Source organism: Thamnophis sirtalis, unplaced genomic scaffold (genome assembly GCF_051295495.1).
Source record: "Thamnophis sirtalis isolate CommonGarterSnake01/CBP01778 unplaced genomic scaffold, rThaSir2_p1.2 scaffold_4, whole genome shotgun sequence".
Lineage (NCBI taxonomy): Eukaryota > Metazoa > Chordata > Lepidosauria > Squamata > Natricidae > Thamnophis > Thamnophis sirtalis.
In genome coordinates this window covers 81,753,465-81,779,130 of record NW_028261384.1, presented here as the reverse complement: position 1 = coordinate 81,779,130, position 25,666 = coordinate 81,753,465, and the positions used below count along the sequence as shown (strand labels likewise).

The 25,666-nt window shown below is 37.7% G+C and overlaps 2 protein-coding genes across 2 annotated transcripts; one reads left to right on the top strand and one right to left on the bottom strand.

Annotated features, from left to right (window-relative positions):
- Window positions 1-4,880: 4,880 nt before the first annotated feature.
- ALG2 (ALG2 alpha-1,3/1,6-mannosyltransferase) lies at window positions 4,881-7,679 on the bottom strand. Its single transcript, XM_014052822.2, has 2 exons — window positions 7,292-7,679; window positions 4,881-6,015 (listed from the first exon to the last, which is right to left on the bottom strand). Exons 1-2 carry the CDS (start codon window positions 7,676-7,678, stop codon window positions 5,110-5,112), a joined length of 1,293 nt encoding a protein of 430 aa, XP_013908297.2. The 5' UTR covers window position 7,679; the 3' UTR covers window positions 4,881-5,109.
- Window positions 7,680-7,885: 206 nt separating this feature from the next.
- SEC61B (SEC61 translocon subunit beta) lies at window positions 7,886-13,632 on the top strand. Its single transcript, XM_014052830.2, has 4 exons — window positions 7,886-8,040; window positions 8,144-8,241; window positions 9,156-9,257; window positions 13,321-13,632. The coding sequence occupies exons 1-4, from the start codon at window positions 8,038-8,040 to the stop codon at window positions 13,406-13,408; spliced, it is 291 nt and encodes a 96-aa protein (XP_013908305.1). The 5' UTR covers window positions 7,886-8,037; the 3' UTR covers window positions 13,409-13,632.
- The last annotated feature ends 12,034 nt before the right edge of the window (window positions 13,633-25,666 follow it).

Here is a 25,666-nt window from a genome sequence, read left to right as displayed (position 1 = left end):
CCTGGAAAGGGAGCCTCTTATTAAAGGGGAAAGGTGGGAGACACCAGTGCAGATAGGAAGCAAAGGTGTGGACCAGTTTTATCCAGACTTTTGGGTGTCCAAGACCTGGGAATGGAATGTTAATTGCTTCTTTAAGTGTCCTGTTCTCAAAACATCCAGCTACCATTGTATTGGACACAGACTATTAGCAGAGTGATTTGAAGATTAGTTTTACTTTTTGGGCTACCTGTTTTTTAATATTTATATAGTGAACAAATATTGGGTTGATTTAATTACTAGACAAATAGATTTGTGCATAATATGATAAGAGTATTTTTGTTAAATACAGGTAGTCTTTGACTAACAACCATAATTGAGCCTAAAATTTTTGTTGCTAAGTGAAACATTTGTTAAGTGAGTTTTGCCCCATTTTATGATCTTTCTTGCCACAGTTAAATGAATCACTGCAGTTAATAATATGGTTGTTAAGTGAATCAGGCCCTTCACTGTTAGTGCAGTTTAAGACATGTTCCTAATATCACAGAATGTAGGACAAGAAGTCAATTAAAGTTGTAGAAAGGCAGGTTCTTGTTCAGGAAATATTCCCTAATAGGAACAATTTGATAATGGAATCACTTATCAGATTGATACATTTTCCTCTGCTGGTTGTAATTACGCAGGAATTGCACAGCCATGCTTTATTTCTTCTATTTGGTTATCAAATTATTGTTAAAAGAAAACACAGTATAATTTAAAATAGTAAGCAAAGTGAGAAATTAAGTTGTGAATGGTAGCAATTACAAACATTTTAGTTTACTATAGGTAATGAAACCACCCAAACCCAGGCATGTTTCAAACCTACAAACTTTTGACAGCACACGGAGTTAAGCAGAACTGAACAATTTTTGTAGACATTTTAATATATTGCTTTCCTCAACTTTTAAACACACCTCTATTTCAAGCGTTCCTGTATATTTAATACGTAGTGTGGATATTAACTCAGAATGTCAAATGTGATAGAAGAAACATCACAAGCAGTGTCAGATGATTTTGTCCGAGCATAAACAGATGGACTGTGAATGTAGGATGTTACTGAATCTCCCCTTTAGCACATGTTGTGGTGTAAGGCCAAGTCAACAATTCTTTATTTAAGCTTTAAAGTAGTCTTCTCTGGTTCAAGCATTAGTAAGGATTGGGCTGAGGGGCTACACCTTTTTCTTCTAAGAGCAAATAAACTTACTAGAAAGGATAATTGATTCAGAATATATATTGTATCCAATTGTTCGAATGACAGATTTTCATGAACCTTCAGCACCAATTGAAGAAATGCTTTTTGCATTATTTATTTATTTATTTATTTATTTGTCTTGTATGCTGCCCACTCCCGGAGGACTCCGGGCGGCTCACAAAAGACAAGGGAAAGGGGGAAACGAGACAAAGACAACATATTAAAAACAAAGCCAACATTCACAATTTCTGTGGAAGTAGATGCTTCTCAGCTCCCTCCAGCCTGCTGGAACAGCCAGGACTTGGTGGCTTACATATTACAGGAATATGAAGCATAGTTCCTTTAAATTTTGAATTGTTTGCGTTAGGGCCAGTATATATTTACAACTACCTAGTTCTATGCCACATAGCAAAAAGTTGAGCTTCTAGGCACTAAATAATGTTAACTGCTGCAGGGACAAAGTTATTACTGACATAATTAGCAAATCTGATTATAGAATTGGAGACCTTTGGGTCATGCATTGTAATTTCTCAAACTTGTTTTCAAGTGGTGAAAAATTAAACATGGATTCTCCATTATTTGAAAACCTTAATCTGCTCAACTTGGTTCTCATTGATCGGTGACAGTTGTACATATCTTAGTAAATAAGACCAGGTTCACTTTAAACTAATTAATGTCTAGTTTTTGGTGATGGCAGAAAGTTACTAGAACCTGGAGACTCTGCCAAAGGCCAATCTGAATCAAGGACAGAATGATGGCATTGTTATTCTAATGGAGGATAGGAATAAGTAATGACAATGGGAGTGATATTCAGATTTTGAAAAAGCCAGTATTATGGAATTAATATGTTGAAAGTTCACAAAGAAACATTGATTCCATTAGTATGGAATTGGTGTGGATTATCTTAGATGGCAAACATATTTAAATGGCAATGTGCTTTGTTAGCTCAATATGGACCTGATGGTTTAACTGCTTCTAAAAGACTTGATACGTATGTTAATATTGTAGTGTTCAATTAAAAAATTTAAATCTTTCTTCTTTTGTAGAAAAAAACCAAATGAACAATTCAAAATACCTATAACAAATATACAAAAGCTTGGAAACAAGAATTGGAAATGCTGATCCTTTTAAAGGTGATGGACTCAAGTCTTGAAGGATGCAAAGTGATTTACAGTTAAAATTAATATTGGCTAGATACTGTTTTTTATATTTATTGGGCTCTGAAAGAGCAGGTGTGTGTGTTCAGGTCATCATCATCGACAAGCATAGAAATATCAATCTAAAGTTGCTTCATTGGCTATGGTCACCTCTATATGGGATAACGTAGAGCACTTATTACTTCAATATTAATCATGTGACTGACCTTTCATGTTAGTCAGAAGAGTCAGATTGTGCAAAACGCCATAAACGCGTTCCTAAAAGTTAATTCTCAAATTAATTTAAGATACTGGTTTTGACATATAAAGTCCAGGTAGTCTTCAAATTGAGCCAACATTTATGTAGCTAAGTGAAACATTAGTTGAGTTTGCTCCATTTTATGACTCTCCTTGCCACAGTTAAGTGAATTATTGCATTTGTTAAGGCATTCAGAGGTTCAACATGTAGTTCATCAATTCAGGAATACCTGCCTCCACCTTAAGCATTGTTTAGGCTAGACAAATACGGGTAGTCCTCGACTTATGAGCACAATTGAGCCCAAAATTTCTATCGCTGAATGAGACATGTTAAGTGACCTTTGCCCGTTTCACGACCTTTCTTGTTGCAGTTAAGTGAATCATTGCAGTTGTTAAAATAGTAACACGGTTGTTAGGTGAATCAGATTCCCCATTGACTTTGCTTGCCAGGTGGTTACAAAAACTGATCACATGACCCTGGGACACTATAATCATAAAAAATGTGAACCACTTGCCAAACATCTGAATTTTGATCATGTGACCATGGGGATGCTGCAACAGTCGTGTGAAAAACGGTTGTCACTTTTTTCAATGATGTAACTTTGAACGCTCACTAACTGTTGTAAGTCGAGGACTACCTGTATTTTGTTTAGAATCTTATTATTTTGGGATGAACAATTCTAAAGACTGCAGTCTTATGATACAAAGACCTTAATTTGAGGCTTTCAAATGATTTGATTTGAAGAGAGAGCCCATGGAAAAAAAATAAAAGGATAAAATTTGTCTTTTTTTAATCCACATGCTAAAGTAGTGTTTCCAGCTCCAATTTATGCAATTCTAGCTCGGTTACATCCAGATTATGTAATTTTGTCTGTTCCCTGGTGGGAATGAGCCAGGGAATAGTTAGTCTTTCACTCTAGCCATTTTATGCTGGCACTGATGGTTGTTAGCCAACAAGATTGTAAGCTGGATGTCTGCCATAGTTCACTGCTATGCTAGTTCTGGCAGAACTTCTAAAATAATTCTTTTTAGTAGTAACTTAAGAGGGCAACTATAAAACTAGATACACGCTTGGCACAGGTTGACATTAGCAATCCAACGAACAGCCAAACCCAAGGGAAAAGGCAAGAAATAATATGAAGTGGAATCAAGCACAACCCAACAAAATAAACTTGATCTGAGTCTTGAAAAAAATTTTTTAGCTTCTGCTCCCAGGGAAGATAGCCAATAAATCAGCAGGCTCTTCTTTAACAGTAGAAAAGAGTAATCCTCTTTTCTAGTTCCAGACCTCTTGAGGTGCAAATTTGTCATATTAAGAATAAGACCCTCAGATATCTTGGGATCCATATACAAAGACTAAATTTTAACTGGTTGACTGATACAATATTCCCCAATCCCCCAAAAGTCTTAAATCTGCAGTCTATTTCAATCTGCTCTTCTTTAACAGTAGAAAAGTTATTTTTATGTTGTAAAGAAACAAGAAAAGTGAGTAACAAATGGACTTGCCTCAGCCATTGATGCTGAAGGTATAAAGTAATATTGAAGGATCTTTCTCCTCTTTTGTGCTTCTATTAACATTAGAACTTTTGGCAATTTAAATATGTCAAGAACACAGAATATGAAGAATTAAATTAATTTCAAAAGAGCATATATTGAAATCATATGTTGATAATATAGTATTAATATGATTAAATGGATGCAAAATTTCAATATGCAGTTATAGAGATTGAACACTGGAAATTTCAAGGGAAAAAGTATAATTGCTAAAATGAGGGATCTTTTACTAATTTTGATGGTGTTAATCAGATATATTTTACAATTCAATTAAAAAAATCTTGATCAAAAAATGGATATACATTATCTAATATTCTAGCTCCTTATCTTCAAATATTACATAAAACATTAGTTAAATATTAATTTTAAATGTAAGTTTAAAGGAAGAAAGAATAATTTTAAAAATAAGATAACCCTTAAGAACTAAACTTTACCTTTACATTTTTGGAAGATAATTTTCTTGTCCTTTCAGTTTTGAACTTCTCAAACCAGAAGAATTAAAAAAAACTATTTCATTTAAATTTCTGGATTCAAATTCAAATTAGCCAAATTAGTTACAATGTTATACACACATGTATATATCATAAATAGCCAATGATTACTGAAAATGCCATCACTGAAATCCATGATTGTGACATGTCTGAAATCCATAAACAGTCTTTTTCGTATCAGTTTCATGAGTAGTAGTTAAAAGTAGTAGTATGAATAATAACAGTATCAATAACTTTGTTAGGGCTAAAGGTTTAATTTTTCAAAACAGTTTCAAATAAATATCCAAAATGTTTCAGGACAACTTCAAATACTTTCATTACGTGCCAGGACCCAGTTTTAAAGACAGAAATAGTCAAGACAGAGTCACATATAAAGATTTCCAATCAGCAGGAACAGTATGTGTCAACGAATATATATAAAACTAAGCATTTCCAACCCATAACTATATAACAGCATTTTATTTCACAATATTAACTTAAGGATATATTGATAGAGCTTTTCAGTGAATGCTTCCGATGAAAACTTCTCCAAAACTCTGATTCTCCCAGCAACTCCCATTGTCCTCTTTAAATTAGGATCTTTTATAAATTTCTCCATAGCTTCTGAAAACTGGGTTGGAACAGGATTGCACAGAAAACCTGTCTGTTTGTCTACAACTGATTCCACGGGTCCTCCCGAATTTACGGCAATAACTGGGCACTTCATGTACATAGCTTCTAAGGGAACTATACCAAAGTGTTCATTACTTGGTGTATACAGGACACATATGGAATTGTTAAGAAGAGCTACCTTCTGCTCATCAGAGAATGATCTTAGAAATGTGATATGCTCATCAATCTGAAGTTTGATAGCGAGTGCCTTTAATTCAGCAAAATATTCCACATTTTCATTAACCGCCTCATCATAACCACCAGCTAAAACCAGATGAACTTCACTCCAGCTTTGAGCATCAAGTCTACCACGAAGATCGTGTAATGCTTTCAAAGCCAAAACTAAATTTTTCTTTCTTTCATATCTATTGATGGAAAGAAACAAGAATTTCTTGTTCCCAATAGGAACTATATTAGCAATATTTGCAGAAATAGAAGTATCAAAAATATTGACATTCAAAGAGGGATAAAGGACCTCTGGATTGATGTGACACAAGGATTTGAAGGTCTGTTTGAAAATATTTGCTGTGAAGTAACTATTGACAAGAATACAGTCAGCCATGCCAGTTGTATACTCTTCTAACCAATCTAGTGGAGCTCTGTAGAAGCGTTTAAGCAATGATTTCCTCTTAGTTAAAAGTTGATCAGGAAAGTGACAGTAAAACAAAACTTTCTTATGAGTCCGAGCTAGACGTAATATTGGAATGCATGCAGACACCTAGGGGAAGAAGAAAAAAAGTGGAAAAAAGTGTATTATGATTAAAGTTAATATGTTTAAAAAATGACTAAAATTTTGTATTAAATGAGGCATTGTCTTATATTAAATTTTCAAATGATTTCCATCTTGATCATCATCTCCATGGATATTTAATTTAAAATTGTTATCATTCATTCATTTATTTTTCTTAAGAATGTCAGCTAATATTAGCAATACAATACAATACATATATTTTGTTTTGGTAATTTGTCATTTTTGAGGTCAGAGAAAATCTGATTTTTATATTAGACAAAATTTCAGTAAGTCTCCTTTGTTTATCTAAACGTTTATCTAAATAACACCTCCCTCCAAGCATTTATTGTCTAATGCTGACATATAAATTTTGGAGAAAATTCAGCAAAAGATGCAAGGAGTCAAATATTCTGGCTTGGTGAATGTGGCAATATTTGAGAACCACCTTTTCCCCCTCAATTGAAAAAAAAAAGTATGCTTTATGAAATGAAGGAAAGAATGAATCTTCTTGATTATTTCATATTCAATGATTGAGCAAAAGGACCTATTAAAATACCTCAAAGATCAGAGATGCATTTGTGTTACTTTTGAAAGTAACTGTCACATCCTGGATGCCCAATTATAACATCTTTCCAAAAAGAGAAAGATTTAGAGACACATCTCCTAACAGATATATCCAGAGAGATAGGTTTTTTTAAAAAAAATTTTTTAGGACAGTTACAAAGTAACTAGTTTTTAAATATGTGAAGGCACGAAACATGGAATAATGTTCTAAAATAATATAGTGTAATAATGCAATGTTTTCTAGATGAAACTAAAAACATTCAAAGGCACACAATTTCCTCAAAGAGATGACTTTCTTTTAACGTGAAATACGAATAGTTCTAAAATAGTAAGCATAATAACATTGTTCACAATGTGAGAAAGGAAGGACGGTGTGCCCAAGTTTCATATGACTGGCCTAGAAGCTTAATTCTGACTGGATAACAGGGAGTCAAAATAGAAAAGTGGATACTTTTTCCTTGCGGTCCCTTAAGCAGTGACCTTAATTAAACTTAAGCAGTGACCTTAAATAAACTTAAGCAGTGACCTTAATTAAACTTAAGCAGTGACCTTAATTAAAGAGAATTATGGGGAGAAAAAGGCATAGAAGTCATTGTGTGCCATATATCGTGACTTGGTGCGTATTCAAAGATTTTATGTGTAATATAACGTTAGGGGAGAAATAAGTTCAGGAACAAGGCTATCCGAGCGCTCAACACACCTGGTCACAAACAAAGACATCAAACTCCTCTCCACTAAGCAGCAGCACGTGCAGAGCCAGCCATATCATGCGTAGCACGGCGCAGAACGCGTGGCACCTCCCGAAAATGTTCCGCGGCAGCCAGTCGCCCGCTATGCGTACGTCTAGCTCAGCCGTCTCGGAGAAGCACCGCGAGGAATCGTAGCGCGGGGTCCAGATTTGCACGCGGCAGCCTCGCGCGCGGAGAGCTAGAGCTGCGTCTACTATCAGCCTCTCTGCCCCACCGATGCCGAGATCCGGGTGCAGAAAAAAAACGGAGGGTCCCTTTCGCTGCTCCTCGCCATTTGTTTCATGCTCCGTTGCTGCCATGATGACGTCCGTTGCCCAGGCTTCCGCAGTATAGGGCATGGTTACGACACACATATCCGGATCCGGATCACTCAAATAGACACCTCAGCTTTAATTTTGTTCCTCTGAAATAGAGTCTAAATCACTGCCTGATCTTTTTCCACGTTCGGACCATATAGCTAGGAAGGAACCCTTGGGAATAAAAACGAAAATTCAGCCTCACTGATTTTGTTGAAAGGAAGAAAGGGTGATCTGGGCGGGCGATTTCCTTGGTTGTGAGGAGAATTCCAGTCGGGCAGTGCAGTAGTCTCCTGGTTCCAACGGGGGACTTGTTGCGTGGCAAGAAACCAGGTCCTCCCTTCAGACGGAGACGTGTCCTGTGAGTCCAAGGGGTTCGTGCTCTGTGTGCCGCCTTTGCTATGGTAAGCGAAAGAAGCAACAAAAGAATGGGTATGCGGGTGTACATAAAGTGTATGCGTGTATAACATAAAGGTCTACATCTAATTGTCTTCCGTTAATTTTCAGCCGGGTCCCAATCCTAGCGCCACCAATGTGGGTGCTTCCAGCCGTTCCCCTAGCAAAGCAGTAGCCCCGCGTGCGACAGGATCCACAGTGCGACAGAGGTAGGAAGAAGTTTGTTGATCGTTAAATTAATAGCGGTGCTGCAATAGAAACTTGATTCACAACGGATCGGTGCTTGCTTTACACTCGTTTTAAATTTCAATTGTGTACATGTATATATAAAGTACACCCCCACTTTACAGTCACCAGAACTAGGCTATAAACATCCGAACGAACAATAGATAGTAGCAAAGATTTGTACTTTTCAAAATCTCTGATGCCATTAATGATAGAGTGGATTTTAAGTGCCAGAAAGATTATCATGGAATTGGAGAAACTATTGCTTCACTTATTATCTGTATCAATGGGATATTTCCTTGTAGTTATGTCTCTAATAATTTTAAGTTGGAGAGATTTAGAAACTACAGTCCTTGTTTATAAACGTCTTTAACACTTAACTTTCTGTTGTGTGTTTCATAGTTTTGGTGTACACTACTTTGGTTTAATGATTGAAGTATTGACCTAGAAACCAGGAGACTATGAGTTGTAATCCCATTTTAGGCAGAAAGACAGTTGGGTGACTTTGGGCCAGTCTCTTTCTCTCAGACCCACTCATTTCACAGGGCTATTTTGGGGAAGGAATACCTGGTATGTATGCTGCCTTGAATTACTTACAAAATAAAAGTGGAATAAAAGAAAACAATAAGTAAATCATAGGTTACTAGAAGATATAAATGGTAGATCTGAGGTTCTCTTAAGCTGTTGAAGTATAATTCCCATTAATTACCTGTATGATCAGCAAGGAACTATGTTGGGAATAAGGCACAGTTTACCCATCTGTTTGATACAAGACAGTGTGCTTTGTAAAATCATGTAATTATTGTGTTTTTTCAGTCAAAATTGAATGATACAAAAACAAAGTATGAAGTGGATATGTTGCATGCTTGATATATTTTAATTTCTGGTTTTGTTGTAGGAAAAATGCAAGCTGTGGAACAAGGAATGCAGGTCGTTCAACATCTGCTGGTACTGGAGGAATGTGGAGATTTTACACAGAGGATTCCCCTGGTCTCAAAGTGTAAGTAAAAATATAAAGGCAATTGTGAAGAGCTGAAAAAGCTTCTTGGGTGAGAAGCAAAACATATTCAAAGAAAAAGTCCAGTTGCCTCTTGAAAAAAAAACATTTGGGACAACCATGACCTGGATGACTGAGAATCTCCATAGACCTAAAAGCAATAATGAATAATTTATTAGTGTTTCTTTCTTGTAAATCTGCTTCTTCTTCAAGAGCAATTAGATTTATAACCATTTTTTGTAATGTGGTTTTATAGGCTTTGATTTTTCTCACAATCATCAAATTTTACATTAGTCCAAAAGGTATTGGAGTAATGGTTGTTGTGCTTGCTCCCAGAAGCCTAAACCGTGCATATTATTCTGCTTTTGTTTTATGGTAGAAACATTTGCAATTAATGTAATGAATAATATATGGGGAAGTATTGGCAAGGGAGATTAAGATGTAATTTTTCCTGACCTTTTGGTATCACAATTCATAGAATTCTTCTGGTTCATTTCTTCAGGATAAGATGGGAAGATACAGTTCCATAAGTTTCTGAAGTTTACCTTTGCATGATTGTATCTGATATTGACCCCTTGTCTTAAAGATCAGATAAACCACTTGACAATTTTTTTTCATGCAATGCTTACTTACCGGGAAGTACTACTAAATATTATTTATGCAGTTGTTTTAAAAGGTTCCTAGCAGTTTATAACATGAGCAATTGGTAAATTCTAGGCCTGACAGCCAGTTTGGTATGGTATTTAAAAATACCAGGTTAGACACTGCGTATTCAAATTTTGCCTTAGGCAGAAAGCCAATTGAATGATTTATGACCAATCTCTCTCAGTCTTAGGAAAAAAGCAGTAGCAACCCCCCTTTCCAAAACATTGCCCCAAAACCTGCTTGGACTTGTCCAGATAAGTGCCAGGAACCAAGACACTGATATGTGTAGGAATGCAGGCATTTTCTATACACTGTATATATAACATCATATTTGTATGTATTGTGTCACATGCCCAAATATGGGAGGGAGCATACTGCTTCCCTTTTCCTGTCTTTCGGCTTAGCACAAATGCAACACCATATTTGTCTATACTGATAAAGTTGTGGATATTAAAACAATTGTAGGAAACTGAATGAAGTATTTTTTCTTTTATTTTTTATGAATTGCTAGAAATTTTGCATTTCTTATTTCAACTTTCTCCATTATTAAATATACCAGCAAGATACCTTTATGCAGTGAATAGAATTTTGAATAGAGTCAAGCTAAATAAAATACATATTTCTTATGTAAAAACTACATTTATGTCTGTGTAAATAGAGATATTTATCCTTAATGATAAATGAAAATTTGATTAGATTTTTTTTAGATTTTATTTATTATTTATAGGCCGCCCTTTTCCCTAAGGGGACTCAGGGCGGCTTACAATTCATGGGAGGGGGTGTGCAAGACAAAACATAAGACAGTATGTGAATAAAAAAAATAAACAATAAAACACAACTTTCATTCAATATTCGGGTGGGGCGGATTAAAATCTTTATCCCCAGGCCTGACGGGATAGCCAGATCTTAAGGGCTGTGCGGAAGGTCTGGACGGTGGTGAGGGTGCGAATCTCCACAGGGAGATCGTTCCAAAGGGTCGGAGCTACTACTGAAAAGGCTCTCCTCCGCGTAGTCGCCAGTCGGCACTGACTGGCGGATGGAACTCGGAGGAGGCCTAATCTGTGCGATCTAATAGGTCGAAGGGAGGTAATTGGCAGGAGGCGGTCTCTCAAGTACTCAGATCCACTACCATGGAGGGCTTTATGGGTGGTAAGTAGCACCTTGAAGCGCACCCGGAGATCAACAGGTAGCCAGCGCAGCTTGCGGAGGATAGGTGTTATGTGGGCGAACCGCGGTGCGCCCACAATCACTCGCGCGGCCGCATTCTGGACTAGCTGAAGTCGCCGGATGCTCTTCAAGGGCAGCCCCATGTAGAGCACATTGCAGTATTCCAGCCTAGAGGTCACAAGGGCTCGAGTGACTGTTGTGAGGGCCTCCCGATTCAGGTAGGGTGGCAACTGGCGCACCAGGTGAACCTGGGCAAATGCCCCCCTGGTCACAGCCAACAGGTGATGGTCAAAGGTCAGCTGTGGGTCCAGGAGGACTCCCAAGTTGCGAACCCTATCTGAGGGGTATAAAATTTGACCTCCCCCAGCCTGAGCGATGGAACACTGGCCAAATTATTGGGAGGGAAACACAACAGCCACTCGGTCTTGTCCGGGTTGAGTACCAGTTTGTTAGCTCTCATCCAGTTCTTAACGGCCTCAAGACCCCGGTTCATCACGTCCACCGCTTCATTGAGTTGGCACGGGGCGGACAGATACAACTGAGTGTCGTCCGCGTATTGGTGGTATTTTATCCCGTGCCTCCGAATGATCTCGCCCAGCGGTTTCTTGTAGATGTTAAATAGTAGGGGGGATAAGACCGAACCCTGCGGCACCCCATATGTTAGGGGCCTAGGGGACGATCTCTGCCCCCCAACCAACACCGACTGCGACCTGTCCGAGAGGTAGGAGGAGAACCACTGCAAAACAGTGCCTCCCACCCCCACCTCTAAATTGCTTTAGCTTCATTGTAATAAAGTTCCCAAACTTACCCTTGCAGTATGAATTACAGGTAATCCTTGGCTTACAACAATTCATTTAGTGACCATTCAAAGTTACAATGGCACTGAAAAATGTGATATGACCATTTTTCACACTTAAGACCATTGTTGCATTCCCATAGTCATGTGATCAAAATTCAGATGCTTGGCATCTGACTCATGGTCATTGCAGTATCCTGGAGTCATGTGATTACTTTTGTGACCTTTTGACAAGCAAAGTCAATGGGGAACACAGATTCACTTAACAATCATGTTATTAACTTAACAACTGCAAAGATTCACTTAATAACTGTGGCAAGAAAGGTCATAAAATGGGGCAAAACTCACTTTATAAATGTCTCACTTAAGAACAGAAATTTGGGGGTTAATTGTGGTTGTAAGTTGAGGACCACCTGTACATGTGTCCTAGGGTTGTACTCTAGAATGGTGAAAACAAGCCATCAAGGACTGGATTTTTTCCAAACCATTTGTGGATTAGCTAAGGTTTGGTAAAAAAAACCAAACCAGGATGTTTTAATTGTTCCTGGTTTTGACTGAAACAAAGCCCCGGAGGAACTATAGTAATGATTGCAAATTTTTTGACTCAATATTTCAATTTAAAAAATTCCTAATTTGACATAGTCCCCCAAAGCTTCTGAGAATCATGTGAGAATGGGACATGCTTTCAAAAATAGTTTATGGGTGTTAATGATTGCTGGTGTATTACCCAAAATGTCATATGTCACCTTTTGACATGTGTGTCATAGATGTGCCACGACATAACTATGGTCTGATTTTTCAGAATGGCAAGGTTGATAATGCTATACCCACTTATTCTTTATAACTTATGTACCTATTCTTTACTACAATGGACTCAGCACCAACAGTGAGGAATAAACATCCCACCTCTAACTTTCCCAGCATTATTAAGTCACAGCTGTTGTTGCTACCAATGTCATCATATCAGATCCTGTTGAATCCTTCATGGTATACACGAATGCCACAAAGAGTTTTCAAGGAGCTAACTTCCTCCTTTTGACCTTTCAGTGTTTCTCACATTATCATCATAGAGCCAATCTTTGCCAAGCAAACATTTCAGCTTTAGCTTTTTCTCATTCTTCTTTCCATATCCAGCACAAAACAGATTCCTTCTATTCCTGTTTTCTTTTAGGTACACTATTTGAAACTAGGTGCTCCATGGATAGAATTGTTTACACACTGAATGTTTTGCACTTGCCTAATTATTTTGTAATTTGCAATATTTTATATTATTCCAAAGGTACTTTTTAAAGAGGCAACTGGATTTTCATTGGGTTTTTTTTGGGGGGGGATGACATTTTGCTTCTTATCACATAAGCTTCTTCACTCAGAACTATATATATATATATCACACATACAATTAAAAATTGATTTTCCTATTCCTATAATTAACACCACCTTGTTTTCTTTTATTTTTAGAGGCCCTGTTCCAGTTCTCGTTATGAGTCTTCTTTTTATTGCATCTGTTTTTATGTTGCACATTTGGGGGAAATACACTCGCTCATAATGTTGTATCAGCCAATTTTAAAATCACATTTTGGACCAAATGAACATACCTATCAGATTTTACTTAAAGAAAAATGAATTGGGTATTGTAGATGGAACTATTGCAGGACAGCTATTTCTCTGCTTTTAAACTCTTTGTTAAATAGGAGTTTTGATTTTTTTTTGTTGAAGATGCTGTTTGTATCTACACAATTACACAAATTGCATTAAATATCATTAAAATAACATGACCAAATGAAACTGTTTATTTCTTTGTTATAAATGTCATATTTTGATGATGATAAGGACAATTTCATTACAGGAAATTTTATTCATTTCTCAAGGGAATAGCACTATCTGTCTGTAGACCAAACAGTTAATCTAGAGAAGTATGTTGTCTCCCTTGAGCAAAAAATCAATGATGTGGCTGAGAATCTAACCAAAATAATAAAAACCACAGATTAATTCTCATTTCTACTTCTACATATAGGGACGAATGACACAAAATGAACTTGAAAACAATATTGAGTGTTTACAAGCAGCTGGGCAAGAAAGTAAAGAAGTTAGGTGCAGAAGTAGTTTTTTTCATCTGTACTTCCAACAAAAGGTCAATATCCAGGAAGAGAACAAAGGATTCTAGAAATGAACCACTGGCTAAAGGGTTGGTGTCACCAAGAGAATTTTGGATTCCTGGACCATGGTCTGCATTACTTCCATGATGGGCTTTTGGCAAGGGATGACCCCACAAAAACTGGGAAGAATGTTTTCAGAAAATGACTGGCTCAACTTATCAGGAGGGCTTTAAAATAAAATTGAGGGGGAAGGGTGATCAATTTTTAGGATCTCCAAGATCCAATTCCAAGCAAAAATCCATAGAAAACAAATCAAATAATGAGATAAGGAGTGATGGAAAGGAAGACAAACTCAAAACATCAAATAGGAGATATAGGAAGCACACCTAGAATCAGACATAGAGATCTCAAATGCCTATATATAAATGCTGACAGCTTTGTTGTCCTCAAAGTAGAGGAGGGAACTAGATGGACAGCCATACTGGACTTAATTCTCATGAATAGAGAAGAAGTGATAGAGGGAGTGAAAACTGCAGAAATCTTGGGTGAAAGTGACCATGTCATACTGGAATTTAATATAATGCCAACACAAGCAGTAGAATATAATGATAGCAGTGTCTTAGATTTTAAAAGAGCTGATTTTAACAAACTCAGAGCTTGGGAAATTTCTTGAATGAAAATCCTAAAGAAGAAATCAATTTAAGTAGCTTGAGAAACTGAAAAATATGATCATAAAGCCCAACATCACTGAAAAAGAAAAAACAAGAAATGCAAGAAGAAACCATGGCTGCACACTGATCTCTGATAAACTGAAAATGAAAGGATAAGTACAAAACAGAAAGGAGGACATATAAATAAGACAGTGTATCAGGAGATAGCTCGAATCTGCAAAGACGAGTCAGGAAAGCAAAGGCTCAGAATGAACAGAAACTTGCAACAAAAGTCAAAGAGAATAAAAAAAGATTCAACATATAAATCAAGAAAATAAAATCAAGGAAACAGTCTCTTCTAAAGAGAGAGGATGGCAAGGAAATAATAGGCAGTAGAGAGAAAGCATAGCTGCTTAACTCATTCTTTGCATCGGTCTTCACACAAAAATAAACTATAGCCCAACCTACTAAAAACAGTTAAAAGATTACAGATTACTGTAAGACTTGAAATAAAAGTTAAAATAAGCAAAAAAAAAAAAAAGAAAAAGGTAAGAACACCTGTCTGATCTTGAATATAAATCACAACCTACTTCTTGGTAAGCTAGAAAAATGTGGAATAGGCAACATCATAGCCACTACTGTGTCTGCATATATCAAAAGTGCATTGAGGATGTCTGTGTTCTTAAAAACATGAGGGCTAATGAAAAACTGGTTGACATGAGGTTCGCAAGATGTTGAAAGCACAGAATGAGGCTTTTAAATCTCATGATATGCTGGAAATTAGAACAACTACAGAAGATTTGAAAAGCACCATAAAAAGAGCAAAGCAAGTCAATTATCAGAAAGTTGAGAACTTTTTTCAGAACCCAGTGAACTTCAGGCATATGTGGCAGGGAATCCATGCCATTACAGATTATAAAGTGGCTCCATCAAGACGCAAGGGTGACACAGACTTTTTAAATGAGCTGAACACAGTTTTTGGAAGATTCAAGGCAGTAAATAGCACTCCTGCAAGAAAATCTGTTCCCCCCTCCTCATGAACAAGTGGTTAGCTTTGATGTTTCCTCAGTCTGGAGGACATTGCGGAAAGTCAACATTTAGAAGACAGCAGGCCTGGATAATATCCCTGGGCGTGTTCTTAGAGAATGTACAATGAGTTGGCTTGTGTTCTTATAGATATTTTCAATCTTTCGTTGCAGCAGGCAGTGGTTCCATTGTATTTTAAGAAAGCCATTATATTGCCAGTTCCAAAAAAGGCTACAGTTACAGGTCTCAATGATTATCATCCAGTTGCATTTATATCCAACATTGTGAAATGTTTTGAGATGCTGATAAAGGACATTATTGTATCCAGCCTCCCTCCAGCACTTGACTCGCTGCAGTTTGCTTACTGTCCAAATCGCTCTATAGAGGATGCTATTTTTATCTGTTCTTCATCTGAGTTTGGCGCATTTAGGGGAAAGAAACACTCATGGGCGAATGCTGTTTGTTGACTTCAGTTCAGCATTTAATACAATTATTCCTCAGCATTTAGTAGACAAACTGGGCCTCTTATACTTTAATACTCCTTTGCGCAACTGGATTCTTGATTTTCTTATTGGCAGGCCCAGTATGTGCGAGTTGGAAAAGTACATCTTCCTCCCAATGTCCTTACCACTTTCTGTAGAGGGACTACCTTGAGCAGCCTGTCATATTGCATTACAGTCTGGTTGGGAAGCTTCAGACAGGTTGCTGAGGTTAGCAGTAAAGATTATTGGCAGTTCACTCCTTTCTATTCAGGACATAGCATATAAGTGTTGCTTGAGCAGGGTCTGCAGGATTGACTGGGAGGCTATACATTCTCTTCACAACCTGTTTTCCTTGTTACTTGCTGAGAGGCTTCGTGGTATCCGAAGCAGAACATCCAAATTCAGCCACAGTTTTGTTCCATACAGTTATCAACCTTATAAACTCTCAAGCTTCCTTTTTCCACTATGTATTCAAGATGGACAATAATTAATATTTATATGTATATGTTAGGGTGTAGGTATCTACATATGTACAGTATGTATATAGCATATCTATACGTGCGTTATGTATGTGTACACTTTTGAGAGCAGGTAACAGAATTTCATTTTTTTAATATATGCCAGAGTGCCCACAGAAAACTTCCCTTCTCTTCCCTTCCCATCCCATCCCACCCCACCCCATCCCATCCCATCTTATCACTATCAGATAGATTTGTAGCTGGCTGACAAAGCATACTCAACTTGTAGATCTTAATGACACTACATCTACAGGAGGGAAGTTAGCAGTGGAATATCATAAGGTTCCATCTCAGGCCCAGTACTCTTCCATACCTTCATACATGACTTAAATGAGGGAATAGAAGGGGAACTCATCAAATTTGCATATGACACTAAGCTGGCAGGAAAAGCCAACACCTCAGAAAACAGTTCACTATCCAAAAAGATCTTGACAGATTTGAACAATGGGTCCTATCCAACAAAATGAATTTTAATGTGGAGAAAAGCAAAGTGTTACACTTAGGGAGGAAAACCCAAAGGTATAAATATAGATTAGGTTCAAAAACAGTAACTGAGAGGGACCTTGCAGTCCTAGTGGATGATCACTTGAATATGAGTTAGCAGTGTGCCGCAGCAGCCAAAAAAGCTAATATAATCTATGGTTGTATAAACAGAGGCATAGAATCAAAATAATGTGAAGTATTAGTACCACTGTATAAAACCTTAGTAGGACCACATCTGGAATACTTCAACCAGTTTTGTCACCACTACAAAACAGATGTTGAGACTTTGGAGAAAGTTCAGAGAAGAGCATCTAAGATAATCAAAGATTAATAGTTGCAGGATTTGCGTTTGGCTACAGAAAAGAGGAACTAGAGCTGACATGATAGCAGTGTTCCAATATTTGAGAAGCTGCCACAAAGAAGAGAGGGTCAAATTATTCTCCAAAGCACCAGAGAGCAGGACAAGAAACAATGGTTGGAAACTAATTAAGGAGAGAAACAATCTGGAATTAAGGAGAAACTGCCTAACAGTGAGAACAATTAACCAGTTGAACAGCTTGCCTTCAGAAATTGTGGGCGCTTCATTACTGGAGGTTTTTAATAAGACACTGGACAGCCACTTGTGTGAAATGGTATAGGGTCCTGCTTCAGCAAGGAGCTGGACTAGAAGACTTCCAAGGTCCCTTCCAACTCTATTCTATTCCATTCCATTCCATTCTTCTACAATATTTGAGGGGCTGCCACAAGAAAATAGGAGTCAATCTGATTTGCAAAGCACAACAAGAAACAATGGATGAAAACTAATCAAGGAGAGAAGCAACCTAGAATTAAGGAGAAATTTCCTAACAGTGGGAACAATTAACCAGTGGAATGGTTTGCCTTTAGAAGTTGTAAGTACTCCATCACTAGAGGCTTTTAAGAAGAGACCAGATAGCCACTTATTTGAAATGGTATAAGGCAAGGCTCCCCAATCCTAAATCCATGGACTAGTACCGGTCCACAGCCCATTGTGCAAACAGTGGATGAGTGTAGAAATCTCCAATTGCACAAATGACAGACATACAAAACCTTTCCCTCCACTGATACTGCTGGACCCTTCTGTGGAGCTGGAAGGATTGGGGCCCTCTGGTACAGAATCTCCTGCTTGATAAGGTATTGGATGAAAAGACCTCCAAGGACCCTTGCAACTCTGTTATTCTATTCTTCTCAAGCAGCAGATCATATACCATTTCAGACAAATGGTTAAAATGGAGCAATGCTGGAGATTTGCTACAAATGGAAGACTGCACCCATTCGGCTTCAGCAGCATGATGTCAGCTTTTACCTGACAAAATGCATTGGTGATAGAGTCTATATGTGGCTTTGCTAGTTGTACAAACACAGTCAGCAATTGTTTACCAAAGTATGGCAAAACAAATGGTTGCTAAGAGGAATATGTGACACCTATCAGAGCCACAATTGGCTGGATTATTATGTTATTATTATTTTTATTATTATTTATTAAATTTATAGGCTGCCCAATCCCGAAGGACTCCGTGTTTACCTTAAACATACCCAAACATAGCATAATGTTTAATACTAAACTGTCACCCTCTACTAGAATATTTCAAGTTTTGTATTTTCCACAGCAGGTTTGGTGCTCTATGTAATCTTCTACCTTTACCACTAGATGGAAACCTGTGAAGATGAGAAAAGGCTCTGATATATATCTGATTACGGTATCTTGGGTTTTAGCTAAGTGTTATTAAGAATTTACTCTGGATTCCTACACTGAGCCTACATAGCCTCATGTAGGGTTATGATTCTGACTATATTACATTTTAAAACTCTGTTTTAAAAAACTGTTTGTATGTAAGCACTTCTGTCCTTTTAAAATAAAAACTTGACATTACTGTAATTAAGAAGTACATATATTAATCTACAAATATAAAAAAGACTAGATTCTTTTTTCCCTTACATGTTTCTAAGTTTAGGAAATTTTTAAAATTCTCACTTACTGACTATAAATGGGACTGGCAGCTCTGTTACTAAACAGGTAGATCAAAACTTATGACATCAGGGAGAGAATCATCCATAATTATTAAGAGTGATGTGACTTGTGACTTCCTGCTAGTTTCACCTTTGACTTTGCTTTGCAGAAGCTGGCTGTGAATATCACAAAAAGCATTTTTATGATTGTGAGATCCTGTGACTGTTATAAATGCTTGCTGGTTGCCAAATGCTTGAATTATTATTACGGGATGTGGGGATGCTGTAGTAACCACAGCTTCAAGGAAAACTTGTAAGTCTCCTTTATCAGTGCTGTTGTAATGTTCAGTTCAGTTATGACCCAATCCAGAGGTTACACTTGTTTGTCTTTATAGCCAATGGCAGAGACACTACAGCATCCCATCAGCGTATCTTCTCCTATGCTGTCTACAGGGGCCCTGCAGGTTGCCACACACCTTTAGCCCCTGCATTGGGTGCTCTCAAGGTTTGGGCGTGATTCCTACCCGTCAGCTCCACACTGCTCCTCCTTATCTTTTGAAGTGCTCTGGAGTCTTTTGCACTGCTGGAATGAATTGTTTCATTGTGTAACTGAACGGCACAGTTCTGGAAGAGCACCATGTGGGACAAAGGCCTATGGGGACTCATTGTGTGTTGGGAAAGCCTACAATAGTCTTAGGAGGGAAGAAAAGGCTTGTGAGGCCTGGTAGTGGAGGACAGGGGCAGCTCTGGGGACCCCAAAGAGCAGGAAGTGGGGGAAGCCTTGGGAGGTCTTGAGAGGCTCAGGGCAGCCAAGCCTGGGCCTGCACTAGCCTCGCAGGGCTCTCCCCATAGGCATTCCATGCTTTGTTTAATGGCTTACACTTAATGACTTATCAATAGCTGTGTCAGGTATGGGATTATTAAGAAAGGCTGTCTCACTTAATAACCATCATGATATATGACCCAAATCGGCAGGCTCCATTATGGTCACATTGAGGATTATTGGTATACCCAAATCATTATGGAGCAGGTAAAGTTTCTGAATACTTATCAAAGGCAGTTTATGTAAAGCACAATAATCTAAATACAAGATAACCAAGAAATAAGAAGTGCCTCCAGAATTAGGAATGGACACAACTAAAAGCAATAAGATTTGCACTAATTTGTGCCAGGGCTGTCCTGGCCAGGGCTGCTACCTACCTCTTCATCAAGCAGAGTTGTAAATCCAGGTGGGACCCCAAGATTGCACACTGAATTTATATGAGGAATTGTTACCCCATCCAGAATTAACATTTCTTTATTCATTTTATTTTATTTTCAAAGTATATATAACTGCTTAATACTTAATTATACTTAATACTGTATTAAGTATATACCTGAATACATGGCAAACAATATCTACAAACCAGTATAAATCCCTTAGCCGGGAATATTTTGAGTTTGGAGTGTTAAAAATTCAGAAAATGCCCACTTTCACTCTGCTGGCATGTCACATACAGACCCACACACCTCCCAGACAAAAAAGAAACAATTCATAATGAATAGTAATACATTAAATAAATTATTTGAATACCGTAATCAGATACATATTGTAATAAGATATTAAAATATCTTACTTTGTATAAAGCACATTGTTTCCAAATCTTGAATGATCCTCCTAGATGTATTATAAAAATCAAAATGCACCATCAAGGAATTTAATGGAAATATACCATTCATAAACTTCTCTTTCTTTAAATGTGAAAACTTTTCATAAATATATTATTTATTTTGTTTAATTTTATATAAATAAACTACATATAACTCTTGTATTCTGAAACCATTATTACAGTGTGCCTTCCTATATGAATGGATCCAAATGAGCTGGTTGTTCTGATTTCAAAAGTTAGTGTGTAAAAAAAAAGCACAAAATTCTCCTTATGCGGATTTTTTTCTAATCAAATAATAATAGCATAACAATAAGAAAATAATCCATGACAAAAATTATCAGTCTTGCCAGAAGTATTTTAAAATGTAGAGGTAATCCAGGATGAGCTGCCAGTAGAAGAAGCCAGTACACTTATTAATTTTTTTCATTCCAAAACTAGCTGCCTCAGAAAAATCAAAACCCTCTAAAAATGGAAGAACTGAAACAGAGAATAGCTGAGCATATAGAACAGCATAAAAAACATAGTAACTTTACCTGCATTGAAGCTTATAAGTATGGCCATACTGATACACAATTATGAGAAAAAGCTGCCTTAGCCTCTACATTTAATCCCTCTAATATTTCAAAATTAGCCAAAATACAACTCACTGATGTGTTTTCGGGCAGCTTCACTTTTGGCAACTCTATTGCCCCTTGACTGGATGTCTTTTTGCTGCCATGGTTTCCTGTTTCAAAGCTGGATTTTAGGCAGATTCCCCTTATTCCCTGGGATGTCTCCTGTCCAGTCTTTGCCTTTGTTTGCCTTTTACTTAGGGCTGGATCTCAGGCAGATACCCCTTATACCTTGGGACAGTCTCCTGTCCACTCTTTATCTGTCTTTTTAAGTCCTATCCCTTTCTTTTCTTCTGCTGTGGTTGTTCCTGCTCCTTGGTTTCTTCGGGGCTTTGGCCTTTGAATTCAATTAAGAAGTCACCAAGGATTTCACCAGGGCCGGACGTTCATTTAGACAGTGGTTTATTGCATTCATTCAATCCACTGTATGCATCGATAAGATATGCAGATCTCTGCAATGTCTTGTTTTTCAAGATACTCATTCACTGTCAAAAGACTTCTGAGCCCTGAGTGCAGCTGACAATGCAGAAATACACAGTCTTGGTCACTGACTGGGAGTTTTATTTAAGAGCAATTACACACCTTTCAGCCACTAGTCTTACCTGTCCAGGGGTTCTCCTCTGGATGGTTGTTGGTGTCTTCCAATTGAATCCAGTGTGGAATCCTGGATAAGCCCCCAGATTGTTGTCCTTAATTGAGCTCTGAGCCTGGTACTGAAGCTGATGAAGGATGCCAGACGCAAGATACAGTTGGTTAATAAGATTGTGCACATACATTATTTTGTGAACCACAAAATAATAAAACCTGCTATTATTGCTGTACACATTTTTTAAAAAAGAAAATGGGGCAGAATGCATTGTTTCCCATCCTTGGCAACTTTAAGAATTCCCCAAAAATTTCGCGAACAGTATGGATATGGGGCAGTGGTGGGTTTCAAATTTTTTTAGAACCTCTTCTGTAGGTGTGGCCTGCTTTGTGGAAGTGGCTTGCTGGCCATGTGACTGGGTGGGCGTGGCCAACGTAAAATATGGTGAAACTCACTTAACAATGCTTTTGCTTAGTAACCAAAATGTTGGCTCAGAAACTGGCATTTGAAGCATGCAACTCTTAAAGCTGTCAAGTTATAAGACCTTTGCACCCCTAACCCTTTAGAAAAAAAATCCAGGAGTGTTCAAACTTGACAGTTTTAAGACTTGTGGACTTCAACTCCCAGAATTTCTCCTCTCACTCTTCATCTTGATGATGTGTGGACGGGTGGGGAGAGGGAGCTGGAACCGGTTCTAAACGGCACTGTAGATTTGTGGAACTTCTTCTATAGAAGAGGTTAGAACTGGCAGGAACCCACCCCTAGTATGGGGTAGCTTAAACTCATACTTTTTAAAATTGTTGAGGCTGAGGCCACTAAAATAATGGATTAAATAAGACAATCTGATATTTAAAAATATTTACATTAATAGTTACCCCTCCCCCAAATCTCTAAAAAAGGATTTTTGGAGATATGTGTCAGTATGATGTTTGGGACTTAAGGTAGAAATAGGTCTCCCCAATATTTTTTGCTTCAGTTTAGTCTCATTTTGCTTTGCTATCTATATAGTAACATATCATGGAATTCTCCCTTGCTTCTTCTGATGATATATTAACATTTTCCTGTGCCCTTCCAGCCTTTGGGAAAACAAGTTGTTTCTCCTCCTGAAGAAAAAAAAACACCAGATGATTAACATAATGTATGAACCAACTTACTTTGGTTTTGGATTTATGGAAGCTATCCCTCTAAGGAAAAAAAATCCCTACCATTAGAAATATTTTCCTAAAGAATAGAAAAAAATCCCTTGATAAGAATAAGAAGGAATTCTTTCCTGTCTTTCCCTATTGCTCATTGTCGGTTTAGTGGCCTAAGGAAATTATGTCTTCATTCATAAAATACAATGTTGCGATTCATAAAACTGGACTTTTATTCAGAAAACATACAATGTAGTGAGTGGGCTCTGAAAGACCCAGCCAATTACAGAAAGAATCAGAATAGACTGAAGCCAATCGCCAAAAACAGAACCAGATTAGAAAGACAAAAATATCTATGCCCACGCATTCATACACCCACAAGGGACAGCTACAAACACTATATATACAACAAAAAAGGAACTTGCAGATTTGAAAATAATCATTAAAATACTGCCTCTAGCCATGGCAGTATTAGAACAATCACAAATGCACACCTCCATTACATGCTTAACACAAGAGACTCAAATCCTATAAAAACTTAATCACTGTACCATCTAATTGTTACCTGACCTCAAGAATAAATCTCTTTGTTAATAGGAAATCCGTATTTTTCGCTCCATAAGACGCTCCTGGCCATAAGATGCACTTAGGTTTACAGGAAGAAAACAAGAAAAAAAAATCTGCCTCTGTCTGCTAGGGTCCATCCGATATTCATCTGGCTAGCGTCCTTGTGGCAAACAGCCTTCATCCTCTGTGTCTGCTGTCTCTGCCAGGGAACGCTGGAGCCTTCATCTCCGAGCAGCTGATCGATGGTTGGATTGGCCTCCTGGAATACTGCTGATTAGCTGTTTGCTGCTGCTGCCTGTTGGCCATATTCACTCCATAAGATGCAGAGACATTTCCACCCACTTTTGGGAGAAAAAAAGTGTGTCTTATGGATCAAAAAATATGTTAAATGAATCAATCTTCTTTCTGAAGTAGCTAACCTCTCACTGCCCCAAGTCTAATATGACCAATGGACCTAGCCTGAGTAAGCCTTCACCTTGCCAGCAGTAGACCATTTTCTTTGTGAGTGGGTTTTCCAGACCTTGAGCTACATTGAATTTCATTTTTTTGGATAGGGCCCAGTTTTCAAGTCTGTTGAGATCCATCTGGCTCTTGTGGCTATCTTCTGGGGTATTGGCTATTCTTGCCATTTTAGTGTCATCTGCAAATTTGATAAGTTTCCCTTCTATTCTCTCATCTAAATCATTTATGAAGATATTGAAGAACAATGAACCCAAAACAGAACTTAGGCTTTCCCACTGCTTATTTCTCTCCATGTTGATGTAGTTCCAAACTGCACATTGAGTACAGTTTTACAAATCAATCTCATGGTAATACTGTCTATTTCACATTTTTCTAGCTATGAAGAAGTAGATTGTGGTCTATTTTGTCAAATGCATTATTGAAATTCAAGTATACTTTGCCTCCCAGTTGATGTCAGGGTATTTAAAGTCCCCTATTACTTCTATGATATGCTTTCTACATACATTGGTTAACCAATTAGCAAAAAGTTCAACTATTTCTTTTGCTTGGTTGAGTGGTCTGAAATATTCACCTATGGCAATGTCATTTTTCATTTTATACTAACATATGTATTCTAGGAGGCTTTCATCCTTGTTTTTAGCATGTTTGTAGAGTAGTAGTGATCACTTACATATAATCCAACTACCTCTCCTATTTTATCAAGTCTTTTCTTTTGAACAGCCTATATCAAGGATGTCAAACTCCTGGCCTGTGGGCTGGATGTGTCACATGCTGGCCACATCGATGCCCAGTTTAGTGAAGGGGGGAAAGTCCCAATATGTCACATGACACCACCGTGACGACATGAGTTTGACACCCCTGGTTTATATCCTTCCATGAGTAGATTCCAGCTGTGAATTTCATTCCACCAACTTTCAGTAATAACAACTATATAATACCTGCCCTCAGCTACTAATATTTCAAGTTTACCCTGTTTATTCCCCAAACTTTGAACATTAGTGTATTGGTCTTCTGAGTACTTTATGGCTAACCTTGGATATGCTTCCTATATAGCATAGGTTGTATCTCAGTTTTTGTTCCTTCCCATCACTTTCTACCACAGGGGTAGTCAACGTTTTTATACCTACCACCCACTTTTGTATTTTTGGTAGTATTAAAAATTTTCTAACTGCCTACCAGTTCCACAGTAATGGTGATTTATAAAGTAGGGAAGTAACTTTACTTTATAAATTTTATAAAGCAGAGTTATAGCAGACTCCTACTGCCCACCAAGAAAGCTAATGGGCGTAGGGACCAGGTTGACTATCACTGTTCTACCATCTTCTTTGATTGGTTGTCTTTGGGTTTATGCTTGGGTTAGGGTTTCTTCCACATAAATCTCTCCTTAGGATGGTTCCTGTTTCGTGGAGCCCAAGTGTATTCATATGTTCCAGCTAATTCTAAAGGGGGACCATGCACCTTCATGCCTTTCCTCAGGAAGATAAACAGAATGGACCTACAACTGCTAACACTAAACTGTGATTTATGCACAGGCTTGCTTAATACAGTGGAGTATATCATGCTAGCCATCTGT

Bases quoted from the DNA above. Each gene is read 5' to 3' on its own strand.
- ALG2 (XM_014052822.2), bottom strand. From the start codon at position 7,678: ATGCCCTATACTGCGGAAGCCTGGGCAACGGACGTCATCATGGCAGCA. The intron at 6,016-7,291 runs GTGTGTTGAGCG...TTCTTCCCCTAG, and splicing joins ATGTCTTTGTTTGTGACCAG to GTGTCTGCATGCATTCCAAT.
- SEC61B (XM_014052830.2), top strand. The intron at 8,242-9,155 runs GTAGGAAGAAGT...GTTTTGTTGTAG, and splicing joins GGATCCACAGTGCGACAGAG to GAAAAATGCAAGCTGTGGAA. The intron at 9,258-13,320 runs GTAAGTAAAAAT...TTTTATTTTTAG, and splicing joins GATTCCCCTGGTCTCAAAGT to AGGCCCTGTTCCAGTTCTCG.